This window comes from Caretta caretta, chromosome 3, assembly GCF_965140235.1.
Source record: "Caretta caretta isolate rCarCar2 chromosome 3, rCarCar1.hap1, whole genome shotgun sequence".
NCBI lineage: Eukaryota > Metazoa > Chordata > Testudines > Cheloniidae > Caretta > Caretta caretta.
This window is the reverse complement of record NC_134208.1, coordinates 197584112-197601683: the sequence shown is the minus strand read 5'-3', so window position 1 is coordinate 197601683 and position 17572 is coordinate 197584112. Positions and strand designations below refer to the sequence as shown.

The 17572-nt window shown below is 40.7% G+C and overlaps 1 protein-coding gene across 6 annotated transcripts in view; it reads right to left on the bottom strand.

The window, feature by feature from the left end:
* The window catches only part of KIF16B (kinesin family member 16B), a 288909-nt gene that overhangs the window by 258832 nt on the left and 12505 nt on the right, over nucleotides 1-17572 (bottom strand). For all 6 annotated transcript variants that reach the window (XM_048842634.2, XM_048842635.2, XM_075127230.1 and 3 more), the window contains exon 2: nucleotides 2213-2282. In XM_048842634.2, coding sequence (XP_048698591.2) covers nucleotides 2213-2282 — 70 coding nt within the window. The remainder of the gene's footprint in view (nucleotides 1-2212; nucleotides 2283-17572) is intronic.

Sequence of the window (17572 nt, the reverse complement as noted above, 5' to 3'; positions counted from 1 at the left end):
CATAATGTAGTTAAGAGCTGGGGATTAGTCAGGGACACTGGATTTTATCGCGAGCTCTGCCACTCGTTTCACTATAAGCAAAGGAGTACTTGTGGCACCTCAGAGACTAACAAATTTATTTGAGCATAAGCTTTTGTGAGCTACAGCTCACTTCATCGGATGCGTTCAGTGGAAAATACAGTGGGGAGATTTATATACACAGAGAACATGAAACAATGGGTGTTACCATACAATGCATCCGATGAAGTGAGCTGTAGCTCATGAAAGCTTATGCTCAAATAAATTGGTTAGTCTCTAAGGTGCCACAAGTCCTCCTTTTCTTTTTGTGAATACAGACTAACACGGCTGCTACTCCGAAATCATTTCACTATGTCATCTTAAGAAAAGTATTTCAACTTCTGTGCCTTGGTTTACTCAGCTACAAAATGGCTGTAAGGTTTGTGTACATGAAAGGTGCATCAGGTAGAATAGTGCAGGGGTTCTCAACCTTTTTCTTCCAGACGCCCCTCCAACACGCTATAAAAATTCCATGGCCCATCTGTGCCACAACAACTGTTTTTCCGCATATAAAAGCCAGGGCTGGCATTAGGGGGCCCTGTGAAGCTAAGTTGCTCAGGCTTTGACTTCAGCCACGGGTGGCAGGGCTTGGAGCTCCAGGCTTCAGCCCCAGGCAGTGGGGCTTCGGCTTTCTGCCCTGGGCCCCAGCAAGTCTAATGCCAGTCCTGCTTGACGGACCCCCTGAAACCTGCTCACAGCCCCCACAGTGGGCCCCGGACCCCTGGTTGAGAACCACTGGAATAGTGTTTATAAAGCAGTGATGAGAAGGTGTTACAATATCACAAAGAAAAATATCTAAAGAGGATTATGTAACTCTCTCTCTCTCATATATATATATAAAATAAAAGTTAAGACATGCATTTTTTGTTAAATGAGCTAAAAGTATGTTAATGTGCTGAATCCATCAAGTAACAGAGGCACGATTATTTAGCATATTTTAACTTTATTGTACCTTTCCCTCATTCCCATTTCAAATTCCTTTGAAATAAAAATCTCACCAGTCAATTCCTACTCCTGTGCTGCCCGACTGTACACAATGTTGGGATACCACATCTGTGGTGAGGATAGCAAGAGTGCATGCAGATAACTTAAATGCTATCTTTCACCAATTTTTTCATTTATCTCACATATAGTCACAATATATTTCATTTTATACATTTTTTCTTAAATCCCAGAAGCCAGGGGTATTAAGAAAGTCTTTGTAAAGCCACTCTGTATAAATACAAATCTAATGGTATAACCCCTGTGGGGTATTTGGACCCAGCTTAACTCCTGATAGCGGATGTAATAGCATAGTTTATGTAAGAGATGGTCAGCACAACTAGGATCTTAAATGATTTTAAATTAGTTATGTGTGGAAAGCCTCTTTTACATTTGTCATTAGGGGCTTTCAGAACATCAGCATAACTTTAATATCTTTAAATATTTACAGGTGAGTTTTGCACACCTTGAAAAATTCTGCATACCTGGTGCAGTTAGTTGTCTTTTGGCAAGTGAGAAAAATTTAGTAAGATTTTGAAATCATCCTAGTAAATAGTGGCAAGCAGACCTTCCACCTGGTTTAGTAAATTTTCACTACAATTTTTGAAGGCTGTTTGTGCAGCAGGATGGAAAATTGGGAGTTCATTAGGAACAGGGTATAAATGTTTTTTTTTCCATTGTAAGCACTCATCCTCCAGCTAAGTGAATGGCCACAGCAATAGAAATACTTAAGGAACAGATCCTATGGATTGCCTTTCAAATTAAATTTGTACAACAAACAATAGTAACTTCCCTATCTTGCAAAAAGAAAAGGAGTACTTGTGGCACCTTAGAGACTAACAAATTTATTTGAGCATAACCTTTTATGAGCTATAGCTCACTTCATCGGTGAAGTGGGTGGTAGCTCATGAAAGCTTATGCTCAAATAAATTGGTTAGTCTCTAAGGTGCCACAAGTACTCCTTTTCTTTTTGCGGATACAGACTAACACAGCTGCTACTCTGAAACCTGTTCCCTATCTTGATCCCCAGACAGCACTTCAAAGATGTAGATAACCCAGAGACCAAAGGCCTCTCCCTAATATCAAATGGACACCAGCAATTGTCTATTTATCAGAACCTTATTTTGATGGCTAACTTGGTTATAATTTTTCCTTCTCAAATTAGAACACTCACCTTTATATTTGTGATCGTTGTTTTATTTTTTTCCATTGAAATAATAAATTTAGCATCCAGGTCCTTTTCCCTGTAAATAAAAAGCATGATTTCAGTATGTTGAAGAAAACTTTATATTGCACATAGCAATCAAAGATGAACTGTTTTTATTAACTACTTAGCACTGTATATGAATATTAGTCAATTTCTTTTTGCATTGAGGCAAATTGCTTTACATTTCTGATATATTTGTATTGCCTGGGCTTGTTTCCAAGTCCCTTCTAGGAAAAATTCTATGCCAGAAGTTTGATTAGACACATAAATTAATAAATAGTTTTCTCTTCCTGGCAGATCTGAGCCAAAGCCTGGTGAAGTTGTTGGGAGCATTCTCCAGCTAGCTCTAATGAATTCTGAAATAAAGCATTATGAAGGAAACCGTAACTCTTTCCACTGAGTTGGCAACAGTTCTGTTTTGGCCTGAACCAGGACCCAACTTGGCCACATGGCCTAGGTAATGGACTGAGTACTGTTTTAACTGCAATTCTTCCTTAGAGACTCAGTGTTGACAACTCTCGCAATTTTACTTAAAAAGTCTCACAATATTTGGTGATGATGAAGTGAGCTGTAGCTCACAAAAGCTTATACTCAAATAAATTTGTTAGTCTCTAAGGTGCCACAAGTACTCCTGTTCTTTTTACAGTATTTGGTGTTTTTCATGATTATGGAATCATAGAATATCAGGGTGGGAAGGGACCTCAGGAGGTCATCTAGTCCAATCCCCTGCTCAAAGCAGGACCAATCCCCAATTTTTGCCCCAGATTGTTGGATCATATTAAAGAAGTTCTGTATTAAAATCACAAATGAGTTTGAGTCCCCATAGTTTAAATTCCAGGGTATTACTAATTAAGAGGTCTCTTGTTTTTTGGTACTGTTTCTCTCCCTCTATGTGTGAAACTTGTAAGCTGCTAACTGTGTTAGTACATTCTAAGACAGAGTCTGTTCTCAAAGCAATTCTTTGTAACAACAACTACTCACACAGGGAGAGACTCAAAGCAATACTCTGTAACAACAGAAACAGCACCCAGAGACTCCCCGCCCTTTTGTTGTATTCATCTCGCTTTGTTAACAATTGTGATTAAAATAGAGATAGAGGATGTATGTGGATGGATGCTTGGTGTGGATAATAACTGAATGATTAGGGAGGTGCCAGCCTAAGAATCCAGTGTCCATCGGCTGAAGAAGGCGTCAAGTGGAAATAACCAGAGGACCCCCGGAGGGCAGACTGGAATCCACCCAACAGCCTCAAGAATGGAGAACCAAAGAACAAGATAACCTCTGGCAGCACGGAGCCGTCAGGAATGTGCCATCTGATGATTGATTCAGCAACAGCATGATGAAGCAATTCCCATAGACTGGCATAGGAAGAAATTCCTATAAAAATGGACTCTAGAAAGGTGAGAACTTTGGGGTCTGATTCTGCAAACCAACTTCCAGAAGCATCAGATGAGCATCTGACAAGGCCCTGCTCCCTCCTCATGTCCAGGCCACCTGGCCAGTGGCCTGGCATGAGCAACTCTAAGGCTGGTAACTATGATAACAACCTTGCAGCACCTGTGTGTATGTGCGTGTATGAATGAATGTGTGAATAAATATGAAATTAAATGGAATATTATAGCTATAACTAACTGCTTACTATTATTCTTTCTGTATTAACAATAAATGTGGCATTTTGCCTTTTCCTCTTTAATAAGATCCTGCTGCTTTTTATTTTATTAGTATAACAAGATCCCTAAATGGCCCCCTCAAGGATTGAACTCACAATCCTGGGTTTAGCAGGCCAACGCTCAAACCACTGAGCTATCCCTCCCCCAGCTGCTAGAATCAGGTGGTTATCTGAGAATCTCAGCTTTCATTTAAACAACAAACTAGACTTCACGGCAGCAGTGGGCAACATGTGGCCCATGGGCCACACGCAGCCCGTCAGGGCAATCCACTGGCAGGCCACGAGACAGTTTGTTTACATTGACCATCCACAGGCACAGCCGCCCACACCTCCCAAGGGCTGCAGTTCACAGTTCCAAACTATCTTGTGGCCTGCCAGCGGATTACCCTGATGGGCCACAGGTTGCCCACCACTGCTTCATGGCAAACATCAAGAACCCAAAATGTACTTTGTAATGCTAATGATTTGGGCAGGGGGAGGGGACTAAGTGTTTTAAATACTTGGGGTTGACAGCTCTAGAGACTTTGGTTGTAGCCACAGGGGGCATGCTTCTCTCCTCCTATAGTCTAACTTCCCACCCCCCGCAGCTGCTCCACAAAAATCTGTCCAATTCTGCAGCAGAGAGTAGGGAAGACATGAAGGAGATCCAACCCTGGAAAAGCCAGGACAGGGCAGGGGATAATATAATTACAGCCCTGACATATGCCCTCCCATGAACACTTGAAGCTACAATCTCAGTAGACCAGTTTCCCTCACACATACCCCTCTAGTGGCTGGCGACTTGGAGAATTATTTGGATAACTGATCTTGGAAAACATTCTCAAGTGTTAGCAATTATATTATAATCAGCATTCCTGCATGTTTGAAATATCAGGAAAGAGCCAACTCAGCTCCTGGGAACAGCATGTGCCAACCTGTTGCAGAGATTTGATTTCATTATACCGAACTATAAAACATGAGTCGTTCACATGTATATTTGTAATTACATTTGTTTTGATAAGGTTATCCATTAAAAATATTGTTACACGTAACATCCCGTGCATTATAAAAATGTGTGAAATCTAAAAGCTAAACTAAAAGAGCAAGTAGTGCTGTAAACCAGACAAAATTATATTCACAATATTAGTCAAAAGTCACATCAGCTGCTACAAATATCAGATCGACAAGTCACCTAGCAAATAAATAATCATATCTGACTGACACACAGCAAAGTAAAAGCGGTTAAAACACTGAATTGATAGGGTAAAAGAAAAGTGCTGAAACCTTAAATGTTGTCACTGTTACCACAAAAATAAGTGACTGAAGATTTCTTGTGAAAACAATAGGTAGAACATTTTTATATTTAAAACTCTTTTTGGCAACATTGTAAATATTCCATCTGGATGTTTTTCTTTACCACAATAGGTTTGAGGGGTTTTTGGGTGCACGGAGCTAACTAAATTTAGTGAAGCTACTGTTGACTCTCTTTCCCCTTTCTCCTTTTTTCTCCTCCCTCCCAAAAAATAATGAAGATTAAAACAAAATCAAGTGAAAAACTAAGTAATTCTGGTCCACGCGTCTTTCCAGTGGAAAGGAATGTCTTGCAGAGTTCTAAGTGTGAATGGATTGCAAAATACTTCAAAGCAAATTTTCATATTAAAACAGAATATTTATTATTCAATTTATGCAATGTATTATGCAATTTATTCATAACAGGCATTTATTCATAACACCTTGGGAATAATAACTCTGTTCACCTTAGTGACGTCAGTGACACTATTATTGCGAACAGGATGAGCAGGAACTGGGCCTTTGTTGCACTAATGTTGGGTGAAAACGAGGAGTCCTTGTGGCACCTTAGAGACTAACAAATTTATTTGGGTATAAGCTTTCGTGGGCTATAACCCACTTCATTAGATGCACGGAGTGGACCATACAGTAGGGAGGTATAAATACACAGCATATGAAAAGATGGGAGTTGCCTTACTAAGTGCGGGGGGGGGGGGGGCGGTCAGTACTTACATGTAACCTGAGCAGTAGTTCACAATTTAGACACGAGCATCAAACACTGCCCAAAAACACATCATCACCACAAATAAGATACAAGCCTCTATTTCCGTTCCCTTGATTATACAAAGTAAAATAAAGGGAAAGGCTACCAAAACGAGCTCACGTTTAATGGCATGATAATTTATGGCATTGAAAGAACTTGTTTCCTCTGAAATCAGATTTGTTCTCAAGCTAATGCTCCACTCCAATTTTCAGCCTTTCACCACTGCCACTTCATACACCATGCCGAGCTCTATAATTAAGCTTACAACCTATGACCGCTTGGCTCAGAACCAAATGTTATAAAGTGATCAAGGCAGGTAAATTGCCTGACATAGATGTCAGGAAATAGCTCAACTAAGTATTTAGTATTAACCCTCTAGTACTACTAAATTCAGATATTCACCCAGACCGTAGGGGGAAAGTTTCTGGAGAACTATTATAGATATCAGCCCCTTGTTTCAGGATCAAGAGTACCAACATCAGAAATTAAGGTACACTAACATTAGTCTGTATGCCTGACAAGCGGATTATCTGCTCACAGATTTTATAATTCTTCTTCACTTCTATAGGGCTAGGATCCGACATTAGGCAGAGCCATGAGGTGGGCTGGTACATAAACTGTACTGATGCAGGAGTAGAATTGAGAAACTGTGACTTAGAGACACATTTCTGAGTCATGTTTCCACTCTTGCTTTCTCTATTCGGTGCATTACTACCCATTCCCCATCAAGATTCTAGTTCTTTGCTCAACTGCTCCACAGAGGGAGAAAGCAGGCAAGTAGTCCTTCTTACTCTGGACTTTAGATCTGGCCAGCCCACATAAGAGGAATTTTTTCCACTGCGTGGGCATGTAATCCAAGCCAAACCATTAAACACTATCCCCCCAAATTTCAAGGGACAGAGTACAACTCATTACATCCTCTTGTGACGTCACTATTCCAGTCCTTCACAAGCCTTTGTGAAATTTCTCATTTAATAGAAAGGAAAGGGAACCAAGAACTGGAAAGACCTTGCACAACAAACATATAAACAAATGAAGGGGAATCTTGGGACATAATTTTTATACATAGAGCAGAAAATGGTCACAATTTTTGCCTTTGCTTCACAGTTCACCTTTAAGATACTGCTGAAAATTGGTAAACACCTAGAAATAATTCAACTGTCTTTGTTCTTTATTATTTGATTACTCATGAGGTATTCATCTGCTCTTGATGTTTATTCCCACAAGGAAGGCGTGGTTTTATGTTTATCACTGAATTACTTATATAGTAATCAATTGTGATGTCACAGGAAAATTTTAGGAAGAGAAACAGTACCAGGAACAAGACATGTTCTGGTATCAATAAAAAACAAAAAGGGGGAAAAATACACACAGGAAACAATCAAAGCCCTTTTCAAACACAGTGGTTTTAAAGGTGATCTATTTCATAGCACTTCCAAGTCAGTTACAGAATGGCAGCACAGAGACTACTCAACTTGCCCAGGGAGCCTCACTCTCATAAAAGATGCTACTAATTTTCCTTGAAAGCATGCTAAAAGGAAAGGGAAAAGGTTCTGTGATAAAGTCCCAAGAATATATTCTAAACTGCAGACAAGTAATCCAACACCAAGCAGTACCGGTTTTAATTGAAGAGCAGATGTCGGATTTTGTACTATTAACTAGTCACAAGGATGATTTGAGCACTTGTTAAGTGACTCTAACAAAATAGTTTCCCTTTTTGTTAAAGTAGGTGTTTCTTCTTCCTTCAATATTTATACTTTAAGCACAGTGCCCTGGACTTTTTTATTTTGTTTGTTCACAGTCCAGATGTGTTACTGAGAGGTTACAGTTTGAAAGCAAGAGGTTCATTTAATACCCAAGACAATTCAAGGTATTTTTAACTACCCCAAAAAAAAAAAAAAAAAAAAGTGGGTCATAGAAAGAGCTCAGCTTCACTTTGTACCTTGGAAACTCACTTCAGAAATGCATTAACAGAAAGTTGTGCCCCGATATCTTATTGAATTACTTAGATTGAGCGCATTCTATATTCTTTGGATAACTTCTGTAACGGGAATGATATCTATCTGAACAACAGCTTAACCGAATATTTTTTTAAAACTCTGAACAATGAACTTTTTTCCTTTTCTATCCACTACATAAAGTAATCTTAACAATGACTAAGCACAAGTACAAAATTATGGTACTATACTGTTTGGTGTGACAATTATTGAATCAAAGCATAAACCATAGCAAGTAATAAGCAATGCCATACAATTTTGCAGCCTACTATTTGCTAGCCACATTTATATTAAATCAATAATTTTCAGAAACTTGAATTTAAGGCCAAAAAGACACTGTATTCTAAATTAAAATTGCATTATTTGAAGAGACAAACAAATCTGGAAGACTGTCTATAAAAAAAAAACAACAACATGGAAATCTAAGGCTCTCATGTTGAAGCACTTTGCCCGTAACTTATCTTTAAGGAGATTTATTGTTTGCAAAAGAGGTCTTCTAATTAATCCAAATTCCTATCACCACAGACTTTCCAAAAATTGTAATAAAATTTAAGTTATGTCAATCCAACTTGAAAGCTACATAGTAAGAGTAAGTAAAAAGTTAAAGTCTCCTAATAACACTGACTTCTGTATTCTATATGTAATATTTTCTAATCCTCTTTTAAAATGTGCAATTTTAGCCTGCTAGAGATGAAAGCCTAGAATGCACAGTTTGAAGAGAAAATTTTTTTGAAAAAAAGAGTATCCACAACTTTTTTCTCCACTCCAGTTTTCTCACGGCCCTGATGTTTAGGCCAGAGGTTCTCAACCAGAGATACAACAAAATCGGACACAAAAATAAGTCAGTAGTTTTTAAGTGAAGTGAAACTTGGGGGTACACAAGACAAATCTGACTCCTGAAAGGGGTACAGTAGTCTAGAAAGGTTGAGAGCCACTGTCGTAGGTAGTTCAGGAAGATTCTGCTGCAGGTGTGTCACACATCTGCAGTCTCTCTCTCTCTCTGCGTGAGAGTAAGAGAGAAAAAAAATAGCAGCTGGGTCCTCTCAGGCCGAGAAATACAGTATAGGCTGCTCTAAAGCCTCCTAACGTCACTCCTCTCTTAACATGAGAGGATAGGGAAGACGACAACTTGGGTTGGACCAAAGGGGAGATGGCCAACTCCTGGAGAGAGGCAGAGTGGAAGTGCTTGAACATGCTGCAGCTTAGCCCCTCCTCGTGCTTCAAAGTGCATGTGGAATTGTGCTTTAAGAAAGGGAAGGGTCTTCACCACTGCCATTGGCCAGCTGGGAAGAGGAAGACAATTAACTCTCAGTCAATTTAAAGCCTTCCCAGGTATCCAGCAGCCCTCATCTGATGAAGTGAGCTGTAGCTCACGAAAGCTCATGCTCAAATAAATTGGTTAGTCTCTAAGGTGCCACAAGTACTCCTTTTCTTTTTGCGAATACAGACTAACACGGCTGTTCCTCTGAAACCTCTAATTAGAGAATCCTAAAAAGGGTGGATACGATTTAAACCACTAGTCAGGAAGACTCTATTTAATCATGGTTTTCTAGGTAAGAGTGCATTCTTGTTGGTTGTTATAACCTTAATACATATTCTTCACAACTCAGAGATAGATGTCAGTTTCATTTTTAGAAGGTACACACTATACACTTTTAAACAGTGATTTATTTTGAAAAACTTTTCAGATTAATTTTACAGCTATATCAGAAAAAGGAATGAGTGTTTGGTTATTTCATTTACCAAAGGTAATTGAAGCAGATATTTATGAAGTCAGTGGGAGCTGAATTATCTCGAATTAAACAGGCTAATCATTAATATTTGGAGGATTTTCTTGCCATGCTGTATTAGGAGGAGAACATCACCAGACATTTAAATTGTTTTATTTCACTAAAACAACAATGTTAAGTATTCTGAATTTTTCTTTTCAACAGCAAACATAATATTTTAACAAAACAAGCATATGTCCCTCGCTTCTCACACAGACTCATGGACTATCAGAGTTGGAAGGGACCTCAGGAGATCATCTAGTCCAACCCTCTGCTCAAAGCAGGCACAATAGACTTCTTCTCCTTGTCCAGATCTATTCTGCCCCCAACAATCTTCTATTCATTGAACTTTTTGAAACTTTGCATGTTTAGAAAGAGGTAAGAGATTGACTCTATACACAAATTTGCAGAGGGACAATAGGGTTGAGGTCTGTTATTTCTCACTTCTGTATATTTATTTATTTAAAAACATTTTTGCTGTAAACAAGCATGTTATCTCTGGAGTCACAAATCCAGTTTGAGAACTGCAAAACTAAGCATCTCTGATGCTATCTTCTAGACTGAGCACTGAGTCCCATTGGGTAGATAGAAAGATTAACCTAAATAATCTATACAGAAGTCCCTGGTACCCCATGAAATTGGGTCCCTAATCCATGAACTATTGGAACTCATTTACAAAACTTTTCTTAAACACTACATGAATATGTTGTCTCATACTATAGAATTAGAATTTATGATCCCTATTCCATGAGGAGATATCTTTGAGATATAATGTATCTGAATTAAAACTATCTTTAGATAGATTTTTTTCCTCAAAAAGCATTTTATCAAAAAAATCCAATTTAAATAAAAAAAATCCAATTAAAAAAACATCATTGATTTTTATCCATCCTGATCCTAAATAAAAGGTGTGTTAGTATTAGGATGAGATTTTACTTCATGTGTAAAGCTTCATGAAAACTAACAAAGGATTGTTTCTGGCTATCACATTGTGTTTACAGGTTTCAGAGGAACAGCCGTGTTAGTCTGTATTCGCAAAAAGAAAAGGAGTACTTGTGGCACCTTAGAGACTAACCAATTTAAGTGAGCTGTGGCTCACGAAAGCTCATGCTCAAATAAATTGGTTAGTCTCTAAGGTGCCACAAGTACTCCTTTTCTTATTGTGTTTACATTACACTTACCCATCAAATGGGATTGGAGCCTTGGAACTGTAAATGAAGAAGGATGCTAACTTCAAAGCATGGGTCATTGTTTCAGATGGTGTTTAGTCAACAGAGGAAAAGCCCATGCTGTGATGGAAACACTTGCCAGATCACTTTCTGGGGAAGATACAGCGGTAAGAATGGATCCAGGGAGTAATCCCTGTATCTCTGGACTGATGGATTCGGACAGGCTGGAATACTGAGCGATTGGACAGAGATCCCCAGAGCTATTCTAGGTAACCCCGAGAGATTTATGAAAAACTAGCAGATTACTACATCTCTGTTATCATATTGGATTTACAAACTTGGAATCACCTGTTAATGTATTTTGTCTCTTTTAACCTCTCAATAACTCATTTCTTTTTCTTAGCTAATAAAGCTTTAGTAAGGGCTTGTCTACACTACACAGTTTATTATTTAGAGAAGAAGTGTCCTGGTAAGGTTTGGAACCTTAGAGACTAACAAATTTATTTGAGCATAAGCTTTTGTGAGCTACAGCTCACTTCATCGGATGCATTCAGTGAAGTGAGCTGTAGCTCACGAAAGCTTATGCTCAAATAAATTTGTTAGTCTCTAAGGTGCCACAAGTACTCCTTTTCTTTTTGCAAATACAGACTAACACGGCTGCTACTCTGAAACCTGGTAAGGTTTGCAAGCAAATAGCTGTGCCTGAAGGATATAGGAGAGATTTGCTCCAGATAGCCCATTATGGCCCATTCATGGGACATATGGGAGTGAAAAGACCTGTGACAGGCTGAAGCAAAACTTCTATTGACCTCATGTATTTCAGACAGTGAAAGATCATTGAAAAAGTTATGACATACGTCAGAAACAAAGACTTACAGGGATATACTTTAAGGTACCTTTGCAACCTTTGCCTATTATTAAAGAGGCATTTGCCAGAGTGTCTGTAGATATTGTGAGGCCTCTTACTCAACCTTCCGGGGGGGAATATACTTTTTGTGGTGGATTTTTGCCACCAGGTATCCTGAAGTCACTGCCTTGTCTAATATTGAGGCTGAAATAATGGCCAGTTTACAACTTTTAGCAGAGTATATTTTCCCAGAGAAATCCTGACAGACTGTGGTTCAAATTTCATGTCTGTTGTTTTTAAAAAGTTATGGGAATTGTGTGGAGTAAACCACCATGGCTGCACTCTACCATCCAGAAACTAATAGGCTTGTGGAAAGATTTAATGGAAACTCAGAAAACTTAGATGATAGGAGACTGAAGTAAGATCTTTTGATATTGGTAATCTGGTGCTGATACCAGTGAGGAAAAGCAAAATGCAGGACTATTGGAAAGGACCTTTTGAGGTGACTGAAAGAGAGTCAGTGAAGTCACATATTGTGATTGGGTGCTTGGGATGGGCCACACTGAGAATGCCACATTCTGAGCAGACTACAACAAACATGGCAGCAATCCCCAAAAACGGGTGGTTTATTCTATAATTAGAGTCACCAAACCAGTATAAAGAAAGCTTCTGTAGTACCACACGGGTTAACAAGAAGCCAAACACAGTCCCCTTTAGGCATACCAGCCCTTGGCTCCTATCTAGGCAACCAGGTATAATAGAGTGAGAGGTTACTGAAAATCCAATTCATTGTATGTGAAGTTCTACTAATCTCAAAGAATCAGACAGATACTTATCCCCAGGTCAATTTCTATCTCAGATCTTACCCAAATATCACGCTGTCAGCCAATCCTTAGTAAACTAACTGAAAATTTATTAATAGAAGAAAATAAGAGTTATAAATGGTTAATAGATCATATACATACAAATGATTGCAAAGGTTTGTAGCAGTGATAGAATAGACTGCTGGCTTGCAAAAGTCTCTCTGGTATCTTCCAAAAGATTGGAAGGTCCTCAGTCCATAGTTCAGAATACTCCTTTTAGTTGTAAATCCACAGAGAATGCCACTCTCAGGGTAGACTACAAGAAACAGGATAGGCAATCCCCAAAAACTGGTCACACATATAATGTAAGAAAGCCTCATGGCAGGGGAGCTGTGCAAACTGTGCATATCAATAAGTTAAAAGCTTTCATAAAAGGGAAATGGCAGTAAATATGGTCTGTTGTGCTGATTAGGAAACACTCTCCCTTCCTTTTAATTGATTCGGTCAAAGAATACAGTGGAGACACATCATACGCGCATTTAACTTATGCGAATTCAACTATACGCGCTCGGCAAAAAAAAAGAAAAACAGATAAATAGTGCCGGCGAGTCCGCCCACCATTCCACTCAATGAGTGTATGCCCTGGAGCGAACGTGAGATGGGAGACGTGAATCTGCTGTCCCCTCAGTCAGTCTCAGTTCCCGCGTGCCTCTCATAGTGTGAGCATCTCACTGCGCGGAGTGTGATTCTAGTGTTTAAAGAGACGTATTTTTCGTACAACATGGCCCCTAAACGCAAGCCAACTACTTCATCTAGTGCTCAACTGAAGAAACAGCGATCTGTTCCAATGCTGGAGGAAAAACTGACTGTGTTGGACTGAGAGAGACGGTATGTCGGTCTCCAACGTGGCACATAAATATGGCCGCAATGAATCTAGCATCCGTGCCATCAAGATTAGAGAGAGAGAAATTTGTCAAGCTGTGGCATCAAGTACTCCAATAACTGCTAAGGTGATGAGCCAGGTGCATGATAAGACTTTAGTGAAGACTGAAAAGGCATTAAACTTATGGCTGGAAGACACGAACTGTAAACATGTGCCTATCAATGGCAACACGTTGCGAGAAAAGGCTCTTCGCCTCTACATGCTGTTCAAACCTCCCGCCAAAGAGGGACAGCCTTCTGAGGAGAAGGAATTCAAAGCCAGCCAAGGTTGGCTTAACAGTTTTAGGAACCGCTTCAACCTCAAAAATGTGCAGACTACTGATGAAGCTGCATCTGCCAATGAAGAGGCAGCAAAAGCCTACCCTGAACAATTAAAAAAAAAAAAAAGATAGCCCTTTTCTTCTATCTTCCGGAACAAGTTTTTAATGCTAACAAGACTGGGCTCTTCTGGAAAAAAATGCCCAACCGCACTTACATTTCGAAATCAGAAAGACAAGCCCCTGGCTTCAAAGCAGCTAAAGACCGTGTGACTGTGTTGTTTTGTGGCAATGTGGCTGGGCATTTAATAAAGCCGGGCTTGCTCTACAGGGCTGCAAATCCCTGTGCCCTAAAAGGCAAGAACAAAAGTCTCCTGCCCGTGTTCTGGAAATCAAATAAAAAGGCTTGGGTGACAGCAGCATTTCTGGATTAGTTCCACAAGTGTTTCATTCCAGAGGTCAAGAGGTACCTCAAAGAGAAAGGACTTGACTTTAAAGTGTTGCTGATCGTAGACAATGCTCCTGGCCACCCTGCAGCACTCCGGTTTGTGCATAATGACTTTGAAGTCATCCTTCTCCCCCCCAATACCACCTCCACCCTCCAACCTCTCGACGAAGGCATGATTCGCTGTTTCAAGGCCACGTACACAAGGCTTACGTCTTACGGATACGTAGCGCTATGGACGCTGAGCCCACTCTTAATGTGATGGAGTGTTGGAAGTCCTTCAACATTGCCGATTGCATCAATTATATTAAACAGGCAATGGATGCAATCAAGCCTGAAACAGTCAATGCATGTTGGCAAAACCTATGGAAAGAACGTGTGAATGATTTTAAGGGTTTCCCAACCATTGACAAAGAAGTGAAACGCATTGTTCAGGTGGCCAGACAAGTGGGTAGTTACGGCTTCGTCGACATCGTTGAGGAAGAAATTGAAGAATTAATTGAGAGCCATAGAGAAGCATTGACTAATGAAGAGTTAGAGGAACTGATAAAATTGTCTACAGAAGACGAAAATGATGACAATGAACAGGAAGAGCCAGCAAGTTGGAATCTTTATAAATTTGCTGAAGTGTTCCAAACAGCAAAACACTTGAATGATTTAATTTCTGAATAAGATCCCTCTAAGGAATGAAGCCTCAAAATCACACGTAGTATTACGGACGATTTGAGACCGTATCCAGAAAAGTGTGAGCAGCTCAAGAGACAACAGTGACAGTTGCCGATCACCATGTTTTTCAAGGAAAAACAACCAGCAGCAGATGAGCCTACGCAATCAACTTCTCGAGCTGAACCAGAGCCAACCACTTGTCTACGACTCACTCTCCATCACCTCTGTCTCCTGGATCGACATCAAGCCCTGACGACCCCCCAATAGTGTTGTCAGGGGAAGAGGAAGACTAATCATCGCAGTGTGTACAGCGCCAATCTCTCTCTCTCTTATGTAATTAAAAATACAGTACTGTAAAATTATATTTTGCATATGTACTCTTTATTATATACTGTACATTACTGTATACGTTATACATATTACTGTATAGGGTTGTATACACAAAACCATGTACAGTATACTGTATTTTATGGATGATTTAAGGGATTTTCAAGGGTCATTTTGACTATAAGCTATTTTCACCTTACGTGCTGACTTTAGAACCTAACCCCCGCGTACGATGAGACTCAACTGTAAAGAAGAAACTCCACTGGAAAGCATTGAGTTTGGGGAGAGTTTAAATCCAATCCGAAAGCCGGGAATGCTGGCCCTTTTAAAGCACCACAAACAGGTATTTTCCAACCAGCCAGGTTTAACAAACAAGATTGTACACTCCATTCAAACCACGGTGCTCCACCCAGCTACTAGCAGAGCATCCTGGGCTAAAGGGGAAATGCAGAAGCAGATTCAAGAAGCGGTTGAAAGCATCCTGGAAATGGTAATCACTAAGTCAAAAAGCCCTTGGACATCTATTGTGATGGTTTCTAAGAAGGATGAAAGCATGAGATTGTGTGTGGATTATAGGAAACTAAATGTAATCACCTAGTCTGATCCTTACCCCACACTCCAAAGAGAGGACTTTCAGGACTGATCGGAGGGTGCACAATTTATAAGCATACTGGATTTGACTCATGGGTACTGGCAAATTGCCTTAGATGCTGATGCTCAGGAAAAATCTGTGTATATAGTAGAATCTGAATTTTATGAATGTAAAGTTATGCCTTTTGGATTAAAAAATTCAGGCACAATCTTTATGGGGTTTATCAATGAGGTGCTGTAGGGGTTACAAACATTTGCCAGAGCCTATATAGATGACTTGGCTATTTTCAGTAGCTCCCTGCAAGAACACTGCAACTCGCACATGGTATATTACAAAGGTTAATAGCGAGAGAAGCTAACCTCACTGTCAAGGTGTTCAAATGCAAAACAGGGGCTGCAGAGGTATCTTACCTAGGGCACAGGATGGGCAGTGGGTTGATCCGCCACTCTGACCCCTTAAAAGTAGAAGTCATTAGGAGTTGACCTGCCCCTAGAACAAAGAAGCACGTCCAATTCTGTAAAGGGGTTTAGTGACACTGTGGCCCTCATAACAGACCTTACAAAAAAAGGGAAACTAGACAGGTTGGTATGGACAAAGGCCTGTGAGAAAGTCTTACAGAATATAAAAGATGCTTTGTCTAAAGAGCTTGTTTTAGTCAGCCCTGATTGCAACAAACCATTTGTGCTATGTACTAATGCTTCTAATATTGGATTGGGCGCAGTATTGATACAAGATGGAATGGGGGAGAGGTAACAGGAGGAGCTCTTCTGTCAGCATAGGAGTGTGTTCACTTATGTGATACAGCAGCATAAGTGAATCAGTGCAGCTGCGCTGATGCAGCATTTTAATTGTAGACCTGCCCTAGCTGTTACAAGAACAAGACAATTAAAGGAATCCAATTGTGACATCTGACCAGTTTGCATGCAAGTAGCTGAAGTCACTCATTAGGACTGTATTATTAGACTGAATTGTCTCTTTGAAGTCCTTCAACATTATGTATTCAATATTCTTCTCCTAATCAGGAGACTAGTAGTATACCTCAGACTATATTTGTATTTTTATGACTTATGATTTCTATCCATATCCGAACAGATTCACAAGTCATTAACATTTTATTTGTAAAACTAAAAGATTCTATGATCCCTATCTCTATGACCTAGTCCAAGGGCGGGCAAACTTTTTGGCCTGAGGGCCACATCAGGTTTCAGAAATTGTATGGAGGGCCGGTTAGGGGAGGCTATGCCTCCCCAAACAGCCAGGCGTGGCCCAGCCCCCGCCCCCTATCCGGCCCTCCTGCTTCTCACCCCCCCAGAACTCCTGCCCCATCCACCCTCACCTCCCCGCTTTCTGTCCCCTGACCACCCCGCCACCCCCCACCCCTAACTGTCCTCCACCGCCCCATCCAACCCCTCTCCTTCCTGACTGCCCCCCCCAACCGGGGCCCTGCCCCATCCAAACATCCCTTCGCCAAGACTCCCCCGCCCCTAACTGCCCCCAACCACCCCATCCAACCCCCCCCCCTTCCTGATTGCCCCCCCGGGACCCCTGCCCCATCCAACCGCCCCTTCTCCCTGTCCCCTGACCGCCCCCAGAACCCTTGCCCCCATTCAACCCGCCTGTTCCCCACCCTCTGACCACCCCGACCCCTATCCACACCCCTGGAGCCTGACCACCCCCCGAACTCCCCTGCCCTCTATCCAACCCCTCTTCCCCTCTCCCTTACTACGCTGCCTGGAGCACTGGTGGCTGGCGGCACGGCTGCACCAGGATAAGCAACCGCGCTGCCCAGCTGGAGCCAGCCATGCACCGTGC